This window comes from Crocodylus siamensis, chromosome 4, assembly GCF_052110815.1.
Source record: "Crocodylus siamensis isolate JL-2025a chromosome 4, ASM5211081v1, whole genome shotgun sequence".
Taxonomy (NCBI): domain Eukaryota; kingdom Metazoa; phylum Chordata; order Crocodylia; family Crocodylidae; genus Crocodylus; species Crocodylus siamensis.
In genome coordinates this window covers 221,186,021-221,209,800 of record NC_143398.1, presented here as the reverse complement: position 1 = coordinate 221,209,800, position 23,780 = coordinate 221,186,021, and the positions used below count along the sequence as shown (strand labels likewise).

General features: G+C 42.3%; 1 protein-coding gene across 4 annotated transcripts in view; it reads left to right on the top strand.

Annotated features, from left to right (window-relative positions):
- The window catches only part of KIF5C (kinesin family member 5C), a 164,811-nt gene extending 143,770 nt beyond the window's left edge, over positions 1-21,041 (top strand). For all 4 annotated transcript variants that reach the window (XM_090045797.1, XM_090045796.1, XM_090045799.1 and 1 more), the window contains exons 24-26: positions 2,422-2,638; positions 3,801-3,920; positions 16,899-21,041. In XM_090045797.1, coding sequence (XP_089901923.1) covers positions 2,422-2,638; positions 3,801-3,913 — 330 coding nt within the window. In that variant the 3' untranslated portion in view covers positions 3,914-3,920; positions 16,899-21,041. The remainder of the gene's footprint in view (positions 1-2,421; positions 2,639-3,800; positions 3,921-16,898) is intronic.
- Positions 21,042-23,780: the final 2,739 nt, after the last annotated feature.

Here is a 23,780-nt window from a genome sequence, read left to right as displayed (position 1 = left end):
GTCTTGTCAGTAGCATGAAGATGAAGTGTATGAGACAAAAGTAGCACATATCCTTCTTGCTTCTTGTAAGAATCTGGACAAGCTGTTGTGGATTTTGTTAAAACTTTGAAGTTAATTTTTGGCAGATTTGTTTCCTAAAGATAATATTGTGAGTGCATTCTATACACAACTCTCATTGAAATTAAGGGGGGCTGACTTTTGCTTTCCTTGTATACCTGGAATGTCCATGGTTTTCAGAGGGTTAACAAAGGAATACCAGGCTTTATAGCCATTGTCATTGATGAGGTTTTTGTTTGGGTAAAAACAATGAGAGAACAAGAGGATAAAACACTTTAAATCCTGCCTTTCTCTGTGAAGGCTGTGCTTTGAAAAACTCATTCTTTCTGGTTCTCATATTTAGCACTTTGTGATTACATGTTCCAGGCTCTTGCATTCAGTTTGCAGAATGGAAAATGGTGCTTCTAATTTGATTTGTGCCAGCTGCTGTAACATTATCCACATAGTTTTCTCAAATTGGTATCTCAGTCTTGCTGTGCATTTTAGGGTTTGAAAAAACAGTTGTTTCTGAGACTTTCTATTTTCATTCATGGAATATTATAAAAAAATAAGCAGAAATAGACTGAATGATAAAAATAGTTAAGGTTCAATATGCAACATTCTCAGTTTACCAGTGCTATAATGCACTCATTTCTAACTGAAATATCATGAAATATTAAACCTTAACATATCCCACTTACATTTTGCTTCTGTTGCTCTTCAGTTCAGATGTTTCAGCTGCTGTTTCTCATCCAGGTACTTAGACGACCTTTATCATTATGCAGTTACTAGGAACCAGTGCTGCTTTAGAAACCTGGGCAAAAATAGCATTGAGATGGAAGGTGTCGACCAGAATAATGTGATTAACTTACTAATAGTTTGAGTCCTACCACATTTAGAAATACTTGATAGACCAATTGCCCAGTACTTTCAGAAGCAGCAAATTTTTCTAGGCACTTTTCATAGACCGATAAACTGAAATAAACCTTTTTGATCCCTAGATGATGATTACATGATTAATTTGTTTTTCTTATTGAATTATCAGTAAATTAGTAAGGAAAAAAACACTGGAAAACTTGCCAGCACTGGAGGTAGAAATCACACTATTTTCTTCAGGTTCAGGTTTTGTGCTTCCTTTTTATGGTGGATGCCTGCTTATGGTGTGAGACTAGCCACATGCTCTCTAGCCACCTTGGGCAGGTGCTGTCAAGACTTAAGGGGCTGGATCTTGTGCAACAACAGCCCCCTTGCCTGGCTCATGGGCTTCCCCGCTCCCCACCTGGGAGCAGCAAGGGCCTGATCCTGCAGGACAGTAGCCCTGGGTGATGTGCGTCTCTGCCCATCTGTCCTGATACCACTGATCCCACCACAAAGACAACATCTTTTTTTACCCTTGCTGTTCATGTGCATTTCTAAGTAATGGGTTGCTCAGGTATGTGGATGTCCTTGAGCTTAAGCTTCTGGTGTAGTTCCAGTTAGATCTGTGACAGCTGTCATCTCAACAGAATATTCTTTAGCTTCAGTATTTGTACTGAAGACCTTGCTGTTTTTGGATGTAATTTAATATGATGGAATAGGTAGTTCTCTCTTCAGGGCACCTAAACCATCCTAGCGAATTAATTTGCAAATGAAAAGTAGTATTTTTCTGCTCTATTCAGCACTTGTGTGATATTACTTAAAGTGCTGTGTCCGGTTTTGGGCCCCACACTTCAAGAAAGATGTGGACAGTTTGGAAGGAGCCCAGCAGAGCAACAAAAAAAATTAGAGGGCTGGGAAGTAAGATTTATGAGGAAAGGTGGAAAGAGCTAAGGTTATTTAGCTTGGAGAAGAGAAGACTGGGGGTGAGGGGTGGTATTTGGTAACAGTCTTTAAATACCTGAAGAGCAATTAAAGAGAAGATAGAGATAAGCTTTTCTCTGTCACTGTAGGGGACAGGACTAGGAGCACCAGAGGAAATTTTAGTTGGAGATTAAGAGAAACTTTCTGACTGTGAGGGTGATCAAGCATAGGAATAGGCTACCTATAGGTAGCGGTAGCGATGGACTCTCTGTCTATGGAAATTTTCAAGAGCAAGTTGGGTAGACACTTGGCTGGGATGGGTTAGTTTGGGATGATCCTGCCTTGAGCAGGGTGTTGGACTAGATGACCTTGTGAGGTCCCTTCTAACCATATTTTCCAATGATCCTATAATCCTCACTGAAAATTATATCTATTACAAGAATGCCTAGGGTAGTTAGAGAGATCTCCTATATATGTTAAGGATGATTTCTATAGAAACCTATGGATTTAGGACTTTCCATAAGCAGGCTTATCCAATAGACCATGTGTTTTGTGCAGAGGGATTCCTTGGAGTTAATATTATTTTTTCTTTATTCGTACTTATAGCTGGTACGTGATAATGCAGATCTTCGTTGTGAGCTTCCTAAGCTGGAAAAACGACTTCGAGCTACGGCAGAAAGAGTTAAGGCCTTGGAGAGTGCACTGAAGGAAGCCAAGGAGAACGCCATGCGAGACCGCAAACGATACCAGCAGGAAGTAGATCGTATAAAGGAGGCTGTAAGAGCCAAAAACATGGCAAGAAGAGCTCACACTGCTCAAATTGGTAAGGACATGGAGCAGAAAGGTGCTTGTGTTGCTAACTTAATGCAATTTTCTTCTTCTCGCACAAAAGTCTGTGATAGCAGACAATATGGAAAACTATTGACTCTCCATGTCTGTTTTACAAGCAGTCTTTTCTGGAACCATGATATTGTGTCTGAAAGATAAAGCTCCTCTGTTGTTAATAGGAAGCCCAATACGTCTCATGTGCTCTAATGACCAACCTTAAGCTACCCTTTCTTTTTCTGTCCCTCTTTGGTCCTTCTGACCTCAGACTCATTCTTCCCTTTCTCTTCATTTCATTATATGCTTTAGTTTAAGCTACAAAATCAAATGTTGCTGTATACTTCACATGGAGCTGGTGCATCCTGTTTGTGTGGCACCATTTTTAATTGTAAAACAGCTGTGCATGCAGACATGAAGTATACAGTAAAGTATATTGTGTAGTTGACCTGGTGGAGCATTGCTGGTGGAAGGGGCACAGTTTTGGATAGTATAAGTTAAATACATTTGAAAACTTAGGACATGGGCATCAGGTAATATATACAGTTACCTGCCTCATATTGCCTCCTTTTGAAAGTCACTACCAATTGCTTCTCATTTAACTCTGGACTGATACAAGGAGTGTAGTCATTTGAAGAAACTGGACATAGCCCACATATGTAAGTAAATATATAAACTAGGAAGTGGTTACCATATAGTTCTACTCACGTCTGCCTTGAAGAGAAACCCCAACCTTTGGAGAAGTAAAATGTCTGAGATGGTTCTACATAAGGATGTTCACAGAAACAGGTGCTAGTGGTCACCTGAGCCATATGGAACAGTTGGCAGGATGAGGATGTTATACTCACAGCCAGAATTTGGGCTGAACTGTTGGATAGATTTTGAGAAATACCTTAGAAATGCAAAAATCTAGAACTCTTGGTTCAGAGATGATTCCTTTTATTAGACCAGCTGAGAAATTTCTCAGTTGGTTTAATAAAAGATATCATCTCTGAACCAAGAGTTCTCAATTTTTGCATTTCTTTTGGTCTCAAACCAACAGAGCTACCAAATACATCCCCGAGAAATACCCTAACAATTCCATTTTTTAAAAGAATGTAACTATGCAATTGAATTTTCTAGTTGAATATTGAACTTTGTTTGATTTAATTTTCATGTTTCAGCCAAACCTATCCGCCCTGGCCATTACCCAGCATCTTCTCCAACAGCTGTTCATGCCATCCGAGGAGGAGGAGGAGGATTGTCAAACTCCAGCTACTACCATAATGTGAAGTAAACAATACGTGAGTTCAGGGTCACTTTTTCATTTGTTGTTGTCCTGTGACCATCCACTTGTCCTAAATGCACAGCTGGCAGGGGTCTAATTAGCTTAAATTTCAAAAATAATATTTAAGCCTGAAAGTGGATTTCTTTGTTTAATGAGTGTTAAAGAAGTAGTTTAAAATGTCTGTGAGATTTTTTTTTAAATGAAAGAAAAAAATATTCAAAAGGGACACCTTTAACCTTTAAGGTGTCACCCTGCCCTGCTTTATGCCTGACTACAGACTAACACAGCTAACTATCTCTCTCTAGTCTTCAGAGACAGATTGATTTTCTCACCCATGCACGAGATTCTAGGTTGCCTTTGTCTGCTGTAGCCAAGAAGCTCAAGCACACACAGGGTTATTTCCTATTCTGTGTTCACCCACATTCAGACTAGAAAAAGGCATTTTTTAATTATAAAGCTAATAAACAATTAAAGCAACTTACTAGGTTTGTGAAGGATGCTTCCCCATGAGGGAATTTTTAAATACCATATTTTGTTGCATGCAACACATAACCTCTCCCCAAAACCAGCTGCTGGAAATTGGGGTGCACATTTTATGTACATTTTATGCAAGAAATACAGTAAGAGCAAGTTCTACCACTCACAGGTGAAACTGAAAGTAAAATCTCCAGGCCTCCAGGGAGCAGAACACAGCAGGTTTGGCTGCCTGGCTGCTGCCACTCATTTATTTAATATAAGGAAGGATTGTTTTTCCTTTGTTTTGCCATTTGAAAACAAGGTGTGTATTATACTCTGGGGTGTTATATGTGAGAAAATACAATATGTACTCTTGTTCAAATACAGTTATTGGACTTGAAGTAGGAACTAATTCAGGGAGGCCATACAGTTCACATAGGCAGCCAGCAACCTTTAACGAGCTGCAGATTGGTACAGCCTGTCTCTGGTTCAACCCATGTCAGCAGTGGGGAACTTTGCCTGTGTCCATGCTGGGACCAAGCAATTGACAGCTGCATCCTTGCCACTGCAACTTCCTGACCGTAGTGCAGATGCAGTTTTCCACCAGTGAGGAGCTGTGCCAGGCATCATGCCAGAGGATGGGTGGCAAGGTCTGGGGTCATCCAGTGTCAGGAGAAGCAGCCAAGATCCAAGGGGAGTATACAGAGTCTGTGTGTAGAGAAGCCAGGAGCCAAAGATTAGTCTGGGAAATTGAGTCAGAGATCCAGAGGGTTGGGTAGAGCATGAGGTCAGGAAGCTAGCCAGGTCAGGTATCCAGGAAATCAAACCAGAGTTGGGTCAGGGAGCCAAAGGGTCAGGCCAGACTTGGGGTCCATGGCCAAGCTGGGTTAGGTATCCAGAGAATCCATCAGTCAGGAGAGACGCAAACCAAGGGTGTAGCAACCTAGGTACAAGGTTGAGCCTTGTTGCCCAGATGCTTCAACTTCTGGGCCAGGGGTTTATATTGGAAGGGATGAAGGGTCAGCTGATCCTGGCTGGCCACGCTGGTGGCAGGGAGTGGGTGTGGGACTAAGCCCAGCTGGAGGATTCTGTCCACCAAAAAGGTGCTGAGGAGGAGACAGACTGGGATGAGCAGCTGCACTAGGCAGGCCAAGGCCCCAGGTTCCAGGCCATGGCCGGGTATTGGAGCCAGGCAGCTGGAAACTGCATCCCTGCTGCTTCTCCCCACCCTGCTTCTCAGATGAAAGTGGTGTGGGGCTCAATTCCAATGTGAGGGGGCCAGCCAAGGCTGTACAGGGCTGGATCCTGACATGTGGGGTTTGATTCAGCCCATAGACCAACCCCATATCACTCATCTGGCTCACGTGGCCAAAAGGTTGAGCACCATCCATCTACATCATGCAGGAGCTCCAGTGAGATGATCAGAATAGTTTCTTCTGGCTGCACTGTTTATGAAATGCAGTCTTTTAATTGGCTCACTCACTCAGTTTTCTGTGCGTCTCAGTTTTCTATGCTTTGTCTAATCATTTACCTCTAGCACAGCTGTTACCAGATTTGCCTGTTACTTTGGGGTGTGCTCATTTATCAGGGTACGTTTCTGGGGTCTCTGTAATTCTGTCAATGTGCTGCTTGTGTTACTTGTGTTTCTATATGGAGCTGTATCTCTCCCTTCTGCAAGTCCTCATCCCCAATGGAGTTATCTTGCAGGACTCCGTTTCAATGGGGCTGGGTTTCTCCAACCACTGAATCAGTCAGCAGACATACAGACACAGATTAACAGGGCACACCTGAGCCAACCCAGGTTATTCAGCATTGATAGGCTAACACCCTCATATACCTTGAACTCAGTTCATCAGGCAACAATAAAATGCAGCCAGACACAAGCACATGGGTTAACAGAGTGCATCTGAGTCAGGCCGGGTTATTCGGTATTGACAGGCTTGACACTCTGATGTGCTTTGAACTCAGTTTATCCCTTATTTCATCAGGACAATAATAAATGAAGTTAGACACACATACACACACATACTAACAGAGTATGTCTGAGCAGGCTGGGTCCGATCAGCACTTTCAGCTGATACCCTCATGCGCCTCAAAACTCAGCACATCCCAGTCTCTTGTCAAAATGGTCCTAGTCATAACTCCCTTGATGAGCAGACCCCACTGGAGTTTTGGGCATTACAGGGATCTTTGGCTTAGGTAAAAGAAGTGCTGCTGCAGAGCAAATGGAGAGGTCAAGGAGAAGGAAGAGTAAGTGAGGTTCAGAGAGTGAGCGTAGCAACTAACTTGACCATAAAACTTATTTATTGCCAGGTGTATGAACTTATGATGATACCAATAGTAACAGCCATACAAGAAAGACAAATAAAACAGTTACAATAGTACATAGTTTCAGTTAGGTATTTGGGGAAGTCTAGCTCAAGTTCGATCAGCAAAAGTCCGGTTTAGAAAGCTGTGCCTGGAGTAAGAAAGCAAATGTCAGGTTCCTGGAGTCAGAGAGAGAGAGAGAGAGTTGGGATCTCACCACTCAGCAAAGCTTGAACGAGTTGAGATTGCCAGGTGTTCCCACTGCATCTTCATTGTCTTTTCTAAGTCTTTCCTCTAAGCAGTTTTTGTTCAGGCAGAGGTGGGGAGGGGGTGAGTCTCTTGTGAGTCAGGCTGCGTACTGTGCCAGGGTTCCCCAAAACCACAGAGCTGAGAGGTAACACAGCTTTGATTAAGTTTAGGGCTTTTCCTCATCTAGGAATCTCTTTCTATATGGTTAGATTGTGGTTGCCCAGTTATTGTTTGTTCTTAATACATTTTTATTGATTCTTTTTTTTTCCCATTATCTTGTCAGATGCATTTGGGAAGGGGCTAGTTACAAAGGGCATTTGTACATATGCATGTGCTCTGGTGCATGCTTTGTATAAACGGTGAAATGTGTCAGTGCTGAGAAAATGGTGGTGGCACACTTGAACTAAAATGCATCAAAGGTGTTTTAGTTCAAAAGTGCGTCATTGATTAATTGAGTCTGTTGTGACGCGCTGGATTTTCAGTGTGTCGGAGCAGACAAAGGTACATGTATAAATGCCCAAAATGTTTACCAAGCAATTAGAAATGTCTTCTATTTTTGTCCACCAGAGGGCAATCAAGCAGCATGCCTGAAAATGTTTTTTTAAAAACAATTGTTCATAACCAGAGGCAAATGTGGCAGCTTGGTGGGAGGTTTTTCCCAGGTCTCTTTTGTATGCAACTGTTTCATGCATAAGCTTCTGAGAGAGGCTAGACATGACTGGCAATCTGCATCCTCCCCCTTTCTCCGCAGACTCAGACCTGTGACGGGAAGGGCGTGTTGGGGCCAGCACTGTTGTGGGAATGGCACGCTAGTTCTACATAGCTAACACCAGTGTTGATGCTGATGTTAAAGTCAGTGTTCTGCAAACACTTTATCTGCAGCTTTTTCCTCTGTCTTGACATTTCAAGTGAAGAACTGTAACTGTTGACATCAATCATGTGGGCTTCAAGTGAGAAATTTTCTAACTGAAAGGGTTCCTCCTGATTGGGTTGGCAGTGTATTCTGAGATGTGAATTGCTTTCTTTGTAACTATTTCCCCAAAGTTCTGCATTCCTCTGATTTTTTTTTTTTTTTTAAATTGAAATATTATTGCAGGCAGTTTGCTGCTCTTTTACATCACAACAATTAAAATAAGTGCTTATCCACTGTGGGGGGTGGGAAGACCTGGATGGTTACTTTCTCAATGACAGTCTGGTCTTGTTTAACTCCCTTCTTTTACTTCTTTATGTCTCTCTTCTCTTTTGACAGCCTGCTGTTTCCTTGGGGCACCCAGCATTCTTGGATGCTGTGTGGTTTCTGTTTCATGTCATATGTGCATGCAAAGCATCCACCACAGCACATGCCATCTTTTATTATCCCGTGTGGGTTGTTTTTGCTGCTTGTGTTTGCCTTCAGCCCTGTGGCTACAGGTAGCATATTTTTGCTGTAGATGAACTGGGCAAGGCTTTGGTGGGTTTTTCATGTGTTACTTCATTCTTAACTGAAGTTTTGCTTGTTCTGGTCTCACCTGCAATCATACCATAATTAGTTCTTTGTCCTATTGTATTGTCATCTTTATGAAAGAAGAAAGGGAAAAGTATACAGAAGGAGATGTAGAAGATGTTTTAAAACACATAGCGACAACTGGTCTGGGAAAATAAACTGTGCATGAACTGTGTGCACCTTTAAGAAACCATCCAACCAGTGCATGAAAAAAAAAATGGTACAATCAGCTAACTTTCAAATTAGGGGCAGGCATTTCTTAAGCAAGTCAAAAGTTAGAATTTGTGCCATTTTCAAAACTATGTCTAAAGATGGAGTTGATTTTAAACCTAAGTGCCAGTATAACATGGACTGCAGTTTGCACATAGTGATGCATTTCATTCCACTTAACTGTAAACAATTAAATTTAACTTTGGTTCTCTGTGTGATTCCATTGCACTTCTGATCAGGACTAAATACTTGTTAATGGGGAAGCCAGTCAAAAAGATGTTGATTAACTAGAGTATTTTAAGTGAAGGGACACATTCTTTAGCCCTGAAAGTACAGGCCAGGCTGTCAAAGCTAGCCTCTGAAATTGCAGGTGTACTTTTGCAGTTCCTATCTATGGCTGCCAAATATGCATTTGAAATGTTGAAATGGGATAATAACCCATCTACCTAACTTATACAGATGTATAATGGCTTGTGCATACTGAGCTAGAGCTGGTAGTTGTGAGACTGGTTGAGCTCTGTCTACTATATATATGCAGGCTGGCTTTTGCTTTGCAGCACCAGGACAGACATTTCTTGAAGAGACCACTGATCATTGGACACTGAAGATGATAACCATTGATTGCAGTTAATCTGGTCACTGGTTGGGGATTTACTCAAAGAAAACCATGGTGTTTGTTGGGAATAGTCAGTGCTACTTCTGCTGTTTCTGCTAGCTAGGTCCATAGGTGCTTGCCCAAATCTGTGCAAGAAAAGGCTTAAAGTTAGATCTGGACAAAGACATGAGGCTGTTCTGTCAAGACTTTGAACATCTTGTAGGACTCCTTTTGTGCTGTGTATGCATAATAAAAGATGGCTCCTCCTTCAAGGTGATTTGCATATGACAAGACAGCAGATGAAAAGAAACGTATCTTTGGGGAATGTAGACAATAGGGTAACAGAAAAAAAGTGGTGAAGAAAGATACAGTCTCAGGAAACCAAGCTGTTGTCATATTTTTTATAAGAATCACTGCAAAATTAAATCTTAGGCCCTATCTACCTGTAGGAAAACTGCAAAAATGTAACTGCACTGAAGTTGTTGCATCATTACAGACTTCAGTGGATTGATGTACAGTGGGGATAGCCATAGCTGTGGCTCACTTCAGAGAGAAGTATCAGTCTAAAGCCCACTTTATGTTAATACAGGGTGTCTCCATTTTGAGTTGTCACCTGAGTGCCAGTGTTTAATGGAACCTCATGTATTCTAAATGTTTTACATCAAGTTACATGGTTACCAAGCTAGTTTTGAACCAATTCACATAATTGCAAACCCAGAGCAGATTAACTAAAGCTTGTCAACATTTTTGGAATCACGGTTGAGTTCTTAGGACACCAACAGGAGTAGAGGAAAGGTGCAGTGGGATCTGATGCAGGATCCCAACAATTGTGCCTCCTGCCATGGCACACATGCATGGCAGGAAGCTAAATGTGGCATCCTGCATCATATCACATTGCACCATATTACTGGTGCAAGAGAGTCCAAACTGGACTCCCTTGCACCAGGAAGTAGCAAGCTTGGCTCCCTGTGCCCTCCTGGCTGGGAACCCCAATCAACTGAGATGTGCTTCCAGCCTCTGCAGCAAACAGGAGGCTTGAAAAGCTCCCATGTGCTCTAGAGCAGGGGTTTTCAACCTTCTTTGAGCAGTGTACCTCTGGCGGCTGGTCGAGGAGTGGGGGGAGGGGGTAGCAGCAGCCAGTTGAAGAGCAGGGGTGAGGGGTGGTGGATGACAGTGGCTGCCATGTTGCGAGCTTCTCTCCCTGTGTCTGGCTGGTCAGTTGGCACCTGTACTGCTCGCAGAGGGGCACCACTGCCCTCGCCTTGCCCCAGCCCTGCTCCTGTGAGGCAGCGGCATGAGGTGGCAGCGCTCTGTCCCTGCCTGCCTGTGTGTACCCCGGGACCTTTCAAGGTACCCCTGGGGGTACACTACTCCCGATTGACGACCCCTGCCCTTGAGACTGGGCACTGGCCACATATTCTATTAAAGATATGATAGGAACCAGCCACAAAGTTATTACATGTATTCTGTGTAATAGCTTTGTGGCTTATTTCTCATTCAGTCATACCATTAATTGAACATGTGGCCAGGTCAGTGCTTAAGATGTAATTAACCGTAATCAGGTCTTAAGTGTAACATCTGTCAGAGGCCTTAGAATTTTAACGTTTTGAATTGTGGGGGAAAGAACATCATGGAAGAGATTTCAGTAGTTTTTAATAATTCCTATTGGAGCTGCTGTTAAAAATTTCATAGACGTTAGGGCTGGAAAGGACCTCGGAAGATCATCGAGTCCAGCCCCTTGCCCAAAGGGCAGGAAGTCAGCTGGGGTCATAGGATCCCAGCAAGACAAGTATCCTATTTGCTCTTGAAGGTGTTCAATGTAGGTGCATGAACCACCCCTGATGACAGGCTGTTCCAGACCTTGGGGGCTCGGACAGTAAAGAAATTCTTCCTATGTCCAGCCTAAAACCATCTTGCAGTAGTTTATGACCGTTCAAACTTGTCATTCCTTGGGGCACTCTGGTGAACAAATGTTCCCCCCAGGTCCTGGTGGTCACCCCCAGTAAACTTATAGGTGGCCATCAGATCACCCCTGAGCCTGCGCTTTTCCAGGCTAAAGAGCCCCATGGCTCTCAGCCTGTCGTCGTAAGGTCTGTTTTCCTGACCTCTGATCATGCGCATGGCTCTTCTGGACTCTCTCAAGCTTCTCCACATCCTTTTTGAATTGTGGAGCCCAAAACTGGACACAGTACTCCAGCTGTGGACTCACCAGGGCTGAGTACAAGGGGAGAATGATGTCCTGGGATTTGCTTGAGAAGCATCAATGGATGCAAGCCAGTGTTTTGGTCACTTTACTGTTGAAATGGAGGGGAGTTTCATGGTTGCTAAGATCATGGGACTGGTAATAATGCTCTTTACCTGCACAGCAGTCTCGGTGCTCTGGTATTAGAAGCTCGGAAATGATTTCCCTTCATTGTCAAGGCTTCTGTTAAGAGCCTCTAGGTTGCTACTAGAAGCTTTGAAAATGAGGTGAGGAAGCAGCTATGAACCTGAAGGGCTGTTGTTACTATTGAGACTTCTAATAGGAGCCCTTTGACATCTGTTTCTCTTTCATTGTTTCTGGTTCAGTTAACGTTAATACAGCTGTTATGCAATTAATCACAGTACAATTAAGTTAAAAAAGAGACTGGAGCTGAAGAAACCCTGTGCCTAAACCCAAGTTGTTTAGGCACTTAACTGATATACAGGTAACATGTTTGGTACCATGAGGCAGAAGGCAGGGCAAAGTGGCACCTTGTAGACTAATTCAGAGGGGTATGAGCTTTCGTAAGCAACAGCTTGTAAATGATAGACAAGACAACACATTTGGACAAGCATTCTGTTATGCAGAATTATACCGTTAACTGGCATGCATGTAAGTGGTATGTGTTAAGTTACAACCCATGATCAGAAACTGGAACAAGATTGAAAAACTCGCTGGCTCCTTTGCACCATGTGGGTGCTACAGTTGAGCCTTGTTACACATGAATTTTTAGACAGCTCCTGGAGCTCTTAAGCCCTGGAGTATCCACACATTAGTTTTAAGCACACTTTAGGCAGTTCAAAGTTATACCACTGCAGGGCAGGTTTATCTCTGATTGACATTACCCATTTTGTGTTCCATTAATGTGTGGCCTCTCCCCACAGATGAGCTACCCAAGTTGCAGTCTTCCAGAGCCCCAGGATGCAGTGTCCCCTCCCCCATCCTCCTGTTCTACAGTCTGAACTCTACTGCCCAAGGGATGGTGATAGCACCAAGCCAACTCCCACCCCTGCCCCCAGGGGGTATGACCGTCCCACCCCCAGGGGTGAAAACCCATGCAAACAGCCTGCAAAACACGTGGCAGATAGTCAGATTGCAGTGCATGGACTTTTCCAGGAGTGAGATCTAGCAGGGGTGCAGGAGGAAGAAGGTAGGGGGCTGGATCAGGTCCCCATGATCTTGGGTTCCTTCTTGGAGCAGAAGCAGTAGCTCCCCCCAAAATATCTTCTCTCACCACTGCCACCTCCCAGCCACCCCAGGGAGCATGACCAGCATCTCCTACACTTAAATCTCAAATCCCAGTTTATTAAAACATGAGACTTTCCTTAATTTATTTCCTCTTTATTTTTATAATTTTTTTTGCCAGCATCTTATTTCCTTCATTTCACCATCCTTCCTCCACCCCATTTCCTTCCCACCTTTCATTTCATTATTCATCCCCATCCCATTAACTCTCTGCCCTCCAGCTTCATGTTCCTGTCCCCTGCCAACCTATCTCTTATACTCCACCCCCCCCCCCCCGCAACACACACACACCTAGGGCAGGGATAGAAGCCTATCTGGGCTCACCAGCCCTGTAGTGGCAACTCACAACTGTAGCTCCTAGTTAGGCCCCTGTTTGCCAGCCCCCTAGTGGCAAGTCACAGCTGTGCTGGTGGGGAACAGACAGAGAAGGTTTTTAGCTTTAAGGTGTGACTGCTTCAAACTCAAGCTAGCACTAACATGATCAACATTTGAGCAGCTCAAAGTGCAATGTGTAACAAAGCCCTTAGAAATCTAAATTAAATGGCCATCTAGAATTTCCCAAGTGTGGAGGAATACCAAGCAAATTCCTTTGTGTACACAGCATACCCTCTTGAGCTTGAGGAGGAGATGTGAGCATGGGGGGCAGACGGGGAGAAGGATGTGAGTGGGTATACCAGTTAGGGTTACCATATTTCCAGTTTAAAAAAAAGAGGGGGTGTAATATGACTGGGGGGGGGCCAGTGATATGCCTGTGCCCTGATCCTGTCCTGCTGGGCAGGGGATATAATATGATTGTGAGGGGGCAGTGATATGCCGGTACCCTGCTTCTGCCCTTCACTCCCAAGCCACAGCCCCCGCCCGACCATGCTGGTGCCTCTCACTCCTAACCTGCAACCCCCTGGCACTGCCTGTGCCCCACACTCCTGACCCACAGTCCCCTGACCCCCCTGATGCTTCTCACTCCCAAACCACAGCTGACCCAGCCCTGCCAGTGCCCCTCACTCCTGACCTGCAGCCCCCTGCTCCCCCCAGCCCTGAAGCATCTCTTTGCTGTCCTGCCCCTGAGAACTAAGGGGGCTGGGCCACAGAGCTCTCTGCTATCCTCCACCCTCTTCCCCTGCTGGTGGGGCTCTGCTGCAGCCCCAGCATCTGGACAGCTTCCCCCAGTGCCAGCAAGGCCCCCCCCCCCACTCATCTCCTCTACACACCCTGCCCCCCCCCACCCCCTTGGACAGTATCCAAGCACGGGCCCTCCGCTGCCACCCCTCATAGGCCTACCTACATGCAGCTGCTGGGGCTGCTCCAAACCCCCTGCCTTGCTGCATGTCAGCCATGCATGAGACGCACATGATACCCACTGACTCCAATTGCCCTCCTCCAGCTCCCCCTGGCCCCCAGCAGCTCCTTGCTAGGGCAAACCTGGAAGTGCTGGGGAAAACTTCAGTGCTTAGCAGAGCAAAATCCCGGACATTTGTTGATATTTTAAAAAATTGCCTGGACCAAGATGGGAGGACCCAAAAAGAGGATATGTCCAGGAAAACCTGTATATATGGTAACCCTATTGTACCTGGATTGATGCTACACTTTAGTTACCTGGTCTAAGATGTGGCTTTTTGAGGTTTTAGACATACTTGAGAGCATTCGTGAGGCTGCTGCCATTATACTAGGGGTACACCAATATTTTTTTTGAATGATACCAATGGTATTAACCAGCCATGTTGGCCAATACTGATCTGAAAGCCAATATGCAGCCCAATAGTTTGTAGAGCAGCATCCAGCTGATAAGTCTGTTTGGGAGGGCAGATCGAGGCCCCCATGGTGAGAGAGGGAGTGGGTCTGGGGCAGGCGCTGCCCAGCTGAGGCGGGGCACAGGAAAGAGCTGTGGGCAGCTTGTCTGGGGGGCTGTTCCCCACTGCTACTTACACCCCCAGGGAGGCATGGGGGCATGTGCCTGCCTGGATTTGTGCACGGGGTGAGGGTGGGCTCAGAGCCAGTGGCTGGGGTGGTCTTAGGGCTGTGGTTGGGGTGAGCGGTGGTGGGGCAGGTGATGGCAGCACTGGGAGGGGGGACTGTCGGGTGGCTCTGGCAACTTTGCTGCCCACCTGCCCTGAGCGCAGTCCTGGCTCAGACCCCTGCTGGGAAAAGGCAGCTGGTCACCGCACACACAAATCTGGGGGGCACACGCCCCACATGCCTCCCCTAGGGGTGTGAGCAGTGGTGGAGAGCTGCCCACCCTCCCCATGTCCCCCTTGCCCCCTGCGCTTGCAGCTTGGTCCTGCACCCTGCCCCTGCCCCAGCCCCAGCTCCACTCCCTCCCTCATCATAGGAGCCTTGATCTATCCCCGCCATGCCCCTTCCCTTCTCCACATCCTTTCCCCCCCACAGCCTTACTGGCCAGATGCTGGTCTCCAAGTTGTCAGGCTGTATTCCAGGCTGTGTACATGCTGCGGCTGTGCACTTGCATGCGGCATTTATTGGTGACATTATTGGCTACACTGGCCCAAAAAGGCCGATTGCTGATGATGTCAGTTTTCCTTTTATCGGTGCCAGTCTGATATGGACTGATATACTGGTGCACCTCTACATTATACCTATGGCTTGATTTAGTCCTGCAGCCCCAGAGATCAAGGAGGCACAAAGTGATGCTAAACAGAGCTCTGGTGCTGCTCAGGATTCTGGTGCCTGCAGGACAGTGTGGGGAAGGCGATTTTATAATCCTGTCTTGCAAAGGACGTTATTAAAGGAAAATGAATTTATTAAACTTCTGGGTGTGCTGTGACTACTCTTAATGATACTACTTGAGAATACTGAACTGGTTAACTTTATCCAAATACTAATTTACCAATGAACAAGCTGGCATGATTGATATGCCTGCATGTTGTGTAGAAATAGCAGCCACATAGCTCAGCAGGCAAGAAAGGAAACCTATGAATTGAAAATTGTCAGCTTCTTGATACTTTCATGTTTCCAACTTCAGGAAGGCTGGTTCCCTGCCCCTCCCTATCTTTGCTGAGTATTTGCTGAAACTTGCTTGACATCTTATTTGGTAAGAGGTAGAATGAAATGAAATGGAAATATACACACAGTAGAAGTAATGCTACTCTGTGGTCTGCTGAAATTAAGGCAACTTGTATTTGGATCTGTATACATGAAAAATGCTGTGTAAATACACGCTAATCACGTGCCTTTCTGCCTTGCCCGAGTGCTAAAACCTTTGGTATGTTCCCAGCACCTCCCCATTCTTATGCAAGCTGGAAAACTATTGAATCCAAACCAATAAAACATATAATATTAAAAACTGCCCTGTGCGGCCTGAAAGTATTAATAAGCAAGATGACCAGAAGCTGAGCTGCTGTTGCTGCACTTATTTCAAAGTAAACTTTGTTAAAAGGTTGACAGTGTTTTGGTACTGACAGCACAAATAAAAAGAGTGATGGACTCCAGGGTTTTTTTAATTTAAATAATCTTGAATGATTAGATTTATTTAATATATAAAATAATCTTAGAGTAGAAGTGAATAAATAGATTTCTTGGCAACAAGACTTTCTCAAATTCAGCTATTTTAACCAGGAGCAGTTTTATCTGAACATTGAACATGGTAATGTTGTAGTTGAAAACTTGAATATAGTTATACATTTCTTACTAGATATGAGGAATGTCTGATAAATATTTTATAGCTGATTAAATATCCCTTTAAATATATTGTGTTCTGAAATGTTGCATTATAGAGAGTGATATTCTTGTACCTAGCAATGGAGAAAACTCCCAGTAAAAGGTTGAAAGGGAAGAAGAAAAAAACAGTTAAATATGTTGTGATTTTTAAGTATTGCAATAGAACACATTTAAATAAGGGAACCGTGCTTTACATCGGATAGTAAAGCATGTATTTCACTATGATTATTAAATTACATATATGTTTATATATTTTTACTGTGCCATGTATTGCCATTTTTACTCTTTAAAAATGGGTAAGATTGAAATTCTCTGCCCCCAGCCCATACCACTAAGGCTCTGGTTCTGTGAATGCTTAGAAAAGCACTCCCTTTTCAGTATATGAAAAATTCCACTGCTGTTACTGGAGCTACTTACATGTTTAACATTTATCAGGTGTACAGTGCAAAGTGTTTACAGGATTGGGGATTCAGAAATACTCACTTTCTGACCTAGATGTTCACTAACTTTGTTTCTTCTTATTCTCTTTTGGCAGGTCGGACTCCACTTAGCATGTTAAAGACTGTCATTAATTCACTGACTTTTTTTTCCTTCAACCTGATCTGCATTCTATTCAACATGAGCTTTTCACAGTCATCAGCAGCGTACCAGGTTTCAAATATTTTGAGCTTTGTAGAATCTTCATGTGTACAGAAGTGTTCCACTCCACTCTTCTTCAGAACTATGTACAATGTAGTTACCATATCCATCTGTGTAACGATAAAAGGTCTGCCATTCCAAATCTTTCACTGACTGCATTTGACCTCTTGGCGCTGGTTAGGCTGGGGCCTTTATGCTGGTATTGATGCTTTTTTGAAGTGCTCAATTGCATCAGTAAATCCTGACTTCTGACAGCAAAGAATCAATCGTTCAGCAACCAAGTGCCATTGAAGGCAGGTGATTGTGTTCCGTCATGTCTGATTTACTGTATAATATACATATTATTTTATATTTTTAGGGGAAGAAAATGTGCTGCTATACGGTTTGAAATAATTTTAACACTTAACATTTTCGGAAATAAATTTCCCCAAAGAAGCATTTGTAATATCCTGGTAAAATCTTTGGAACTGTATAATAACATGAGTACGGGACTTGTTAAAGATCAAACTATGGAATGAAGAGAAATCTGTTAGTTTAGATCTAGGTTTTGAAGTTCAGTGGTCACATGAATACATGTATGTGAACTATCTTAAAATGTAACATCTGATCTGCTTGTAATTCTACTTCTGATGAGGGGATTTCCCTGAGTTTGATGGCTAGCCCTGTGTTTGTAAGCATTGTTCATTATGGACTCCTGAAAGCTTTCAGAATGCTGCAAAAATCTTGTATTGAAAAAGGTGACAGGTATGCCACCTCCCCCCACCACTTCTGACAAGCCCTGATCTGTTCCTGTTGGAATTCAGAAATGGGACCTAGCAGCTGAGCACCTATAGAGATCTATTGAGGGCTTAAAAGGGAGGAGAGGGTATGTACCTGAACTGTGCTGTGCAAAGAGAATTTAGGAACATGACATGTCTTAAAAGAGCACATCGCAAGAAGCAAAGAATGTATGTATGTATTAGAACTTGACAATATGCAAGTCTGTTAATGGGTAGTATAGTTTTAGCTCATTCAAATGATGACGAGACTACTTGCCTTTCTTGGTTTCTCCTATAGTGCCAGATAAGAGGTTTCCATCTTCTCAGCAGAGGGCATTGAAAGAATTATGGTAAAATTAGGTTGGCAGGCAAAAGTCAAACCACTTATGTTGGATATCAACTGCTTTTGTTTCACATAGGCATTTTAAGCTATATTATGTCTTAAAAGCAAGATGGATTTCACAGAGACTAAAGCAGAGTGTACCCTTTAGTCTTGTTTTGCTGCTGTTTGCTTTTATTTAATTTTGGAGTTAGTTTTTGGATTCTGAACATGTTCTGCTGGTAGACGTATTACAAACACTTAACTGCCATAGAATATAGCTAAACGTTATGAACTGACTTCAGATTTTTTTTCTAAAGAAGTTATCTGGAATCTTTCAACTGTAGCAAAAGAAATGGGGTTTAATTTAATTTTTTTTAATGTTGCACTATTTTTGGGAGCATTTTTGTTAAAAATATTTAATAAAGATTGAAAAGTTGCATTGTTTAATTTATTATGTATTTCCAAGTTTCATAATCCTCTAATTTTTCTTATTGTGCATATGCATTGCCAGGAAAATGAACTGTGAATTTGCCATATGCAGTCTCTAATAATGGGACTAATTCAAAGCCACTCTGTCCCACCCTATCAACTGTTCACAGCTTAAATGTGTATTCTGAATAAAGCAGCTACTTTCCTTTCATTTTATTTCTAAAGCAGTTGTCTTAGAAAGGAGTGTCAACTATTAATTGCCATTGTTTTTTTAGACATCAAACAGTTTTGTATTATTTCCTCATTCTGAACTATATATAGTTTGAATGCTATAGAATAAATTTGGTCCCATGGTCTTGATTTCAAATCTGTCACCGAGCAATTTTTAAGTGTAGCTCTAGTTCAAAAAATTATGTGGTCTTCACATATATCAGAACAAAAATAAAACCTTTCAATTATACATAACAGTTTAGACAGTTATCCTGAGAGTCATTGATAAGTTAGCTTTGATGCCTCTTAATAATCATGTTAGTGCTGATCAGCCAGTCAGTTCATCTAGCTTAGATCACTTAGGTGCCTCCAAGCTAATTTTTAAAATTATGACTATAAGATGACTTTCTATTACTGAAATGCTTAAGGGATATGTTATACCGTAATCCTAAAAGAAAGAGTCGCTGGGCGCACCTACACATGCATTAATATATGCCTTTTCTAATATGTATTAAACTTAGTACCTTCAATATGGGGTACTAAATTAATATGCATCAGGTAGTGTTAATGCACAGTAGCATGTTTGCACACTTTAGTGATGCTTAATGCGCAGTAGACTCTTTTACCATGCATTAAAGTGCAATAAATGTCACAGTTATTAGCGTAATGTCACAGTTTGTGATGCTTTAATGCGCAGTAGTCTACTGCACATTAAAATGTACATGTAGATGCACCCACTGTTTACCTAATTTGATCTAATTACTGCATCAGTATAACTTATTCTGCTTTAAAAACTTTGTTCAGTGAGACTATTTTAGCTGAGGTTTAATTTCACACTCTTAAGTTTCTGTTTAGCTTTTTTTAACCACTTTCATAGTATCTTGCACATTTTATACATAGAAGTGAAAAATCACATCTCTGCTACGCAGAGCTCAAAGGCCTGTAATTTACTATTTTACCCTATTTAATGGTATTTCACTCTTTCTTTTCTCCCTGAATATTGCATTTTATATTTATTGTAGATAGTTTTTTTTTTTAGTTAACTGACAAAAATTGTTGTTTAAATAGTTTAGATTTAACTTCATAGCTAAAATTTCATGCACAGGACACGTTTTAGTAAAACTGGAAATGCAGTTTATGAACAGAAAATGTTTACAATATGAAAGTAAAATATGCATTTTTTTGCTATTGATCAATAATGTGTTGCTGCTCCGTTGTGTTTCTGTAACTGATGAGTTCTTAAGTTGTATTTATCCTCAAATTCATTTTTTTATTAGCTAAAATATTTTTTTCCCTGAAAGTAAGGAATAGCTTAAAAGCTGGAAAAATTTTGGCTGATATGTGATTCTAAGTGTTGTGTTTCACGAAGTGGGTGAGATTGGATTATCCTGAATGCACTGGAAGGTTTTTAAAATGGCTCCTAACTGTATTATTGTCTGCCCACTACAGTCTTCTGACTTTTTTATTTTTTTTTACTATTTTTGTTCTGTTACCCATTGGATAAATACATATGTCTGCTGAAAAACATAATGTTAAACAATTTAATCTTTGACACTTCTCTTCAAATATTGACAAATCTCAGATTAAGTTAAATCCGTTTCAGAATTGTACTTGTGAAAGGATGGAGCATTGTGGCTTCAGGCTTGCACCTTTCAGGCATATTAATGTACCTCTCCTCATTGGAGTGAAGAGAGGAAAACTCAAAAAATAATTTTTTGAAAGAAAGTAGAAACCCAATTTTGAGATCAGACGGAACCATGGAATCAGACTAGCAGGATAATCTTAATCCACCCTTGCTTTGATATTTAGCTTTAATGACTAAGGACTGAAAATGCATTGGAAAACAAAGTGTGCTAAACAAATACAGAAAGGAACAGCACTGCAAATTTCTGTCTTACTCATAAACTATTTTGTCAATTTGAAACAGTTTTCATTGTGGGAGAATTATTGAGGGGATTGAGGCATTCTGTAGAATTAAACTGTCTAGTTTGTAAAGTGTGTAATGTGTACTGCAGATGTGTATTCTCTGGGCTCTATGTATCATTACAGTAGTGTTCATTTTAGGAAAAATTAAATTGTGGACACATTTTGGTGGTAAGGGGAAAATCGTGATTGCATCAAATGATGCTGTAATGTATTAAACTCTTAATAGCAGATCTGAACCTCCTCCCCCCCCCACCCTTACACCCTTCCTTGGAGTTAAGTCTTCTAATCTTGGTTCAAAAATACTCTCTATTAAAGATGTATGGATACACTGGCAGACTGCATGATGTATCATTTGAAACCTGTTCAAGTGGAAAATAAAATTGAATTAAACTTTCTTGTATGCTGTGTTTGTGACATGCATTAACGTTGTTTTCGTGTAAACTTGTCTGTGACAGGTGTTTTCCCACAAATAATCTCTGTTTAGGCGCTAGTTATTTTGTGGTAAATTGTATAAATGCAATGGAGTACCTGGGAATGCCAGCGTTTTAGTGTTCTGCTAATGTGTGGCAGGTAGACAAGATGCTCCCAAATGCCTCCCAGGGAGGCATATAGTAGAAATCTATCACTGTAGAAGTTTGTTATTCTTTTACAAATACTTTTTTCCTCCCACTTCCTCACCTCAAATCCTCCATCCACTCACTTCTTGCTGGATGGCTTAAGTCAGGACAAAGACATTTTGCTTTTTCCTTGTTGCCAAGTGCTTAACAGGAGCATTACTGTCTGCTTTCTGTGCTCTGATATAGTGAGCCCTCACAGAGTGCTTTCAGTATGAAAACTGTTCTTACTAAGTGTGAACAGTTTGCGTGTTGACTTCTCTATTTTAAAAAGTGTTTCCAAAAGGGTTTCTAAAGGGCATGTGCCAACAATTGCATTTTATGACATTCCAGAGAGAGAGCTTAGCTGGCACCAGCAGCTAGACAGATTCTTGTTGGAAGCTCGTTGCCATTTAAAGTCCTTTTTGACAGTCAGCATTGAGAACTACAGCTACTAGTCTTTGACTGACTAACATGCCATTGACCAGCTAACTTCCTTAATATTAAATATAAATTAGAACTTAATTGTACCTATTTCCTAGATTTCATAGACATTTGGGCTGGAAGGGACCCCAGAGGATCATCAAATCTAGCCCTGTGCAGGGGCAGGAAGTCAGGAGGGATCATAGGATCCCAGCAAGATAAACATCCAAAAGTGTCTTGAAGGCGTTGAAAGTGGGTTCTTGAACCACCTCCGGCGGCAGTCTGTTCCAGACCTTGGGGGCTCAGACAGTAAACAAGTTCTTCCTTATGTCCAGCCTGAAACAGTCGTAGAAGAGTTTGTGACCTAGTTCTGTTGTTGGAGGGCTGGAAAAGACCTCAGGAGGTCATCTAGTCCAACCCCCTGCTCAAAGCAGGACCATCCCCAACTATATAATCCCAGCCAAGGCTTTGTCTACCTAGGTCTTAAAAAAAAAGTCTCTATATAATTAGCTTGTTGTTAAAACTAGGAAGTAATCATTATTTCCTTACTTATAGCAAAAGGTATTTCTACCCATTCAAGATGAAATGCTTCAGCAGAGAAGTTTTCTATCTTAAAGAGTTAAAGTCCATTAGAAAATGTAATACTTAGTACTTAGTGGGTATGTCTACACAAGATGCTTAATGTGCAGTAGACTAATTCTGCTGTGCATTAGCATGTCATGGCAAAAGCTGTGCTAATGGGCAGCAGAATTAGTCTACTACTGCACATTAAGCATCATGAAAACACTGTGAGCTGGCATGTCTGTGCAGTAGCACCAGTTACTGTGCACTCATATTAGAGGTACTAAACTTAATGCACAGTAACAATGGTGCATTAATGCATGTGTAGATGTGCCCAGTAAGCACCTAGTTCTTACTAGGTATTTCACTCTGATCTTGCAAGCAAAGGTAGATATTACATGTTGCCTTACTAGAGAGAGAATATATCTTCCATGAGTAAAAAGAACGTCTAAAAACCTTTATGATCCGACAGATAAAGGAAGAGTTAAATTATAGAACAAAAGGCTTGCAGGAGTATTCTTGTCATTTCCTTCCCAGAAAGTTGATTGTATATGTTAATTTGCCTCTTTCTCAAAACATCACAAAGTGATCATATAGCTTAACTTCCCTTCCAAAATTTAATTTGCCAAAACACAGTAGGAAGCAAAGGCCAAGATTTTATATTGTAAGAAGTGTTTAATCCAGCATTGCCAATTTAGATTAAGTACCTTCAGACTAGACCCTGTGAATGCTAACAAATTCTCTGTAATGATGCTGAACTTGATTAATCAAGCTGAAGGCAGGTCTTATTTTTCAATGGCAGAACAATTTGGTTTTGCCAAGAGCATCTCATTCCTATAACAGAATGTCATTTGTACTTGATACTCCAATCCTTAACGTCTAGCATGCATTGTCTGTAAAGTCCAGCCGGTGAAGACGTGAACTGATCAGCACCTACATTGGCAGGTGTGGCATGCAACCACCACTGCACCTACCTTAAGTCTTTGGGTTGTCAAGGCAGCCTCTTTCCCAACTACTAATTTTGGATTAAAATATTAGCTTCTGACTCATAACTCTCTTTCATTCCATGCTGAAGCCAGCATAGACAAAATTCAACATTCAGGGAGCTTGGTACAAAAAAAATCCTTATAAATCTCTCATACCACACTACATCTGCAGCACGAGATGCAACTCCCTATGTTGTAAAGATAACCAAGTCTTTGTTTTGTGTCTGCTTTGACCTGATGGCTCTGACAGCTCCTCAGGCTAGTCAGTGACACTGTTCCTCTATATTTTCTGGGCTGCCCTGTGTTGAAATGGGAATCTGGGTTAAGATCCTGAATTGACCCTGCCAGACCCATACTGACCTCCACACATGGTTAGGAAGCAGTTGGGGCTTGTCCCGCTTGGGGCAGGTGCTTGGAGGTCCCCTCCACCTCTCATTTCTGCCATTCATTTCCTCTTTCCCCGTTGCTGTGGGAAGACCCAGCAGGCAAAACACGCCGAAATGAAGTACCGGCCACACGGGAGGTGAAGCCAGAGGTTTCTCAAGGGCCCCGCTTCTCTGGGGAGCCCGC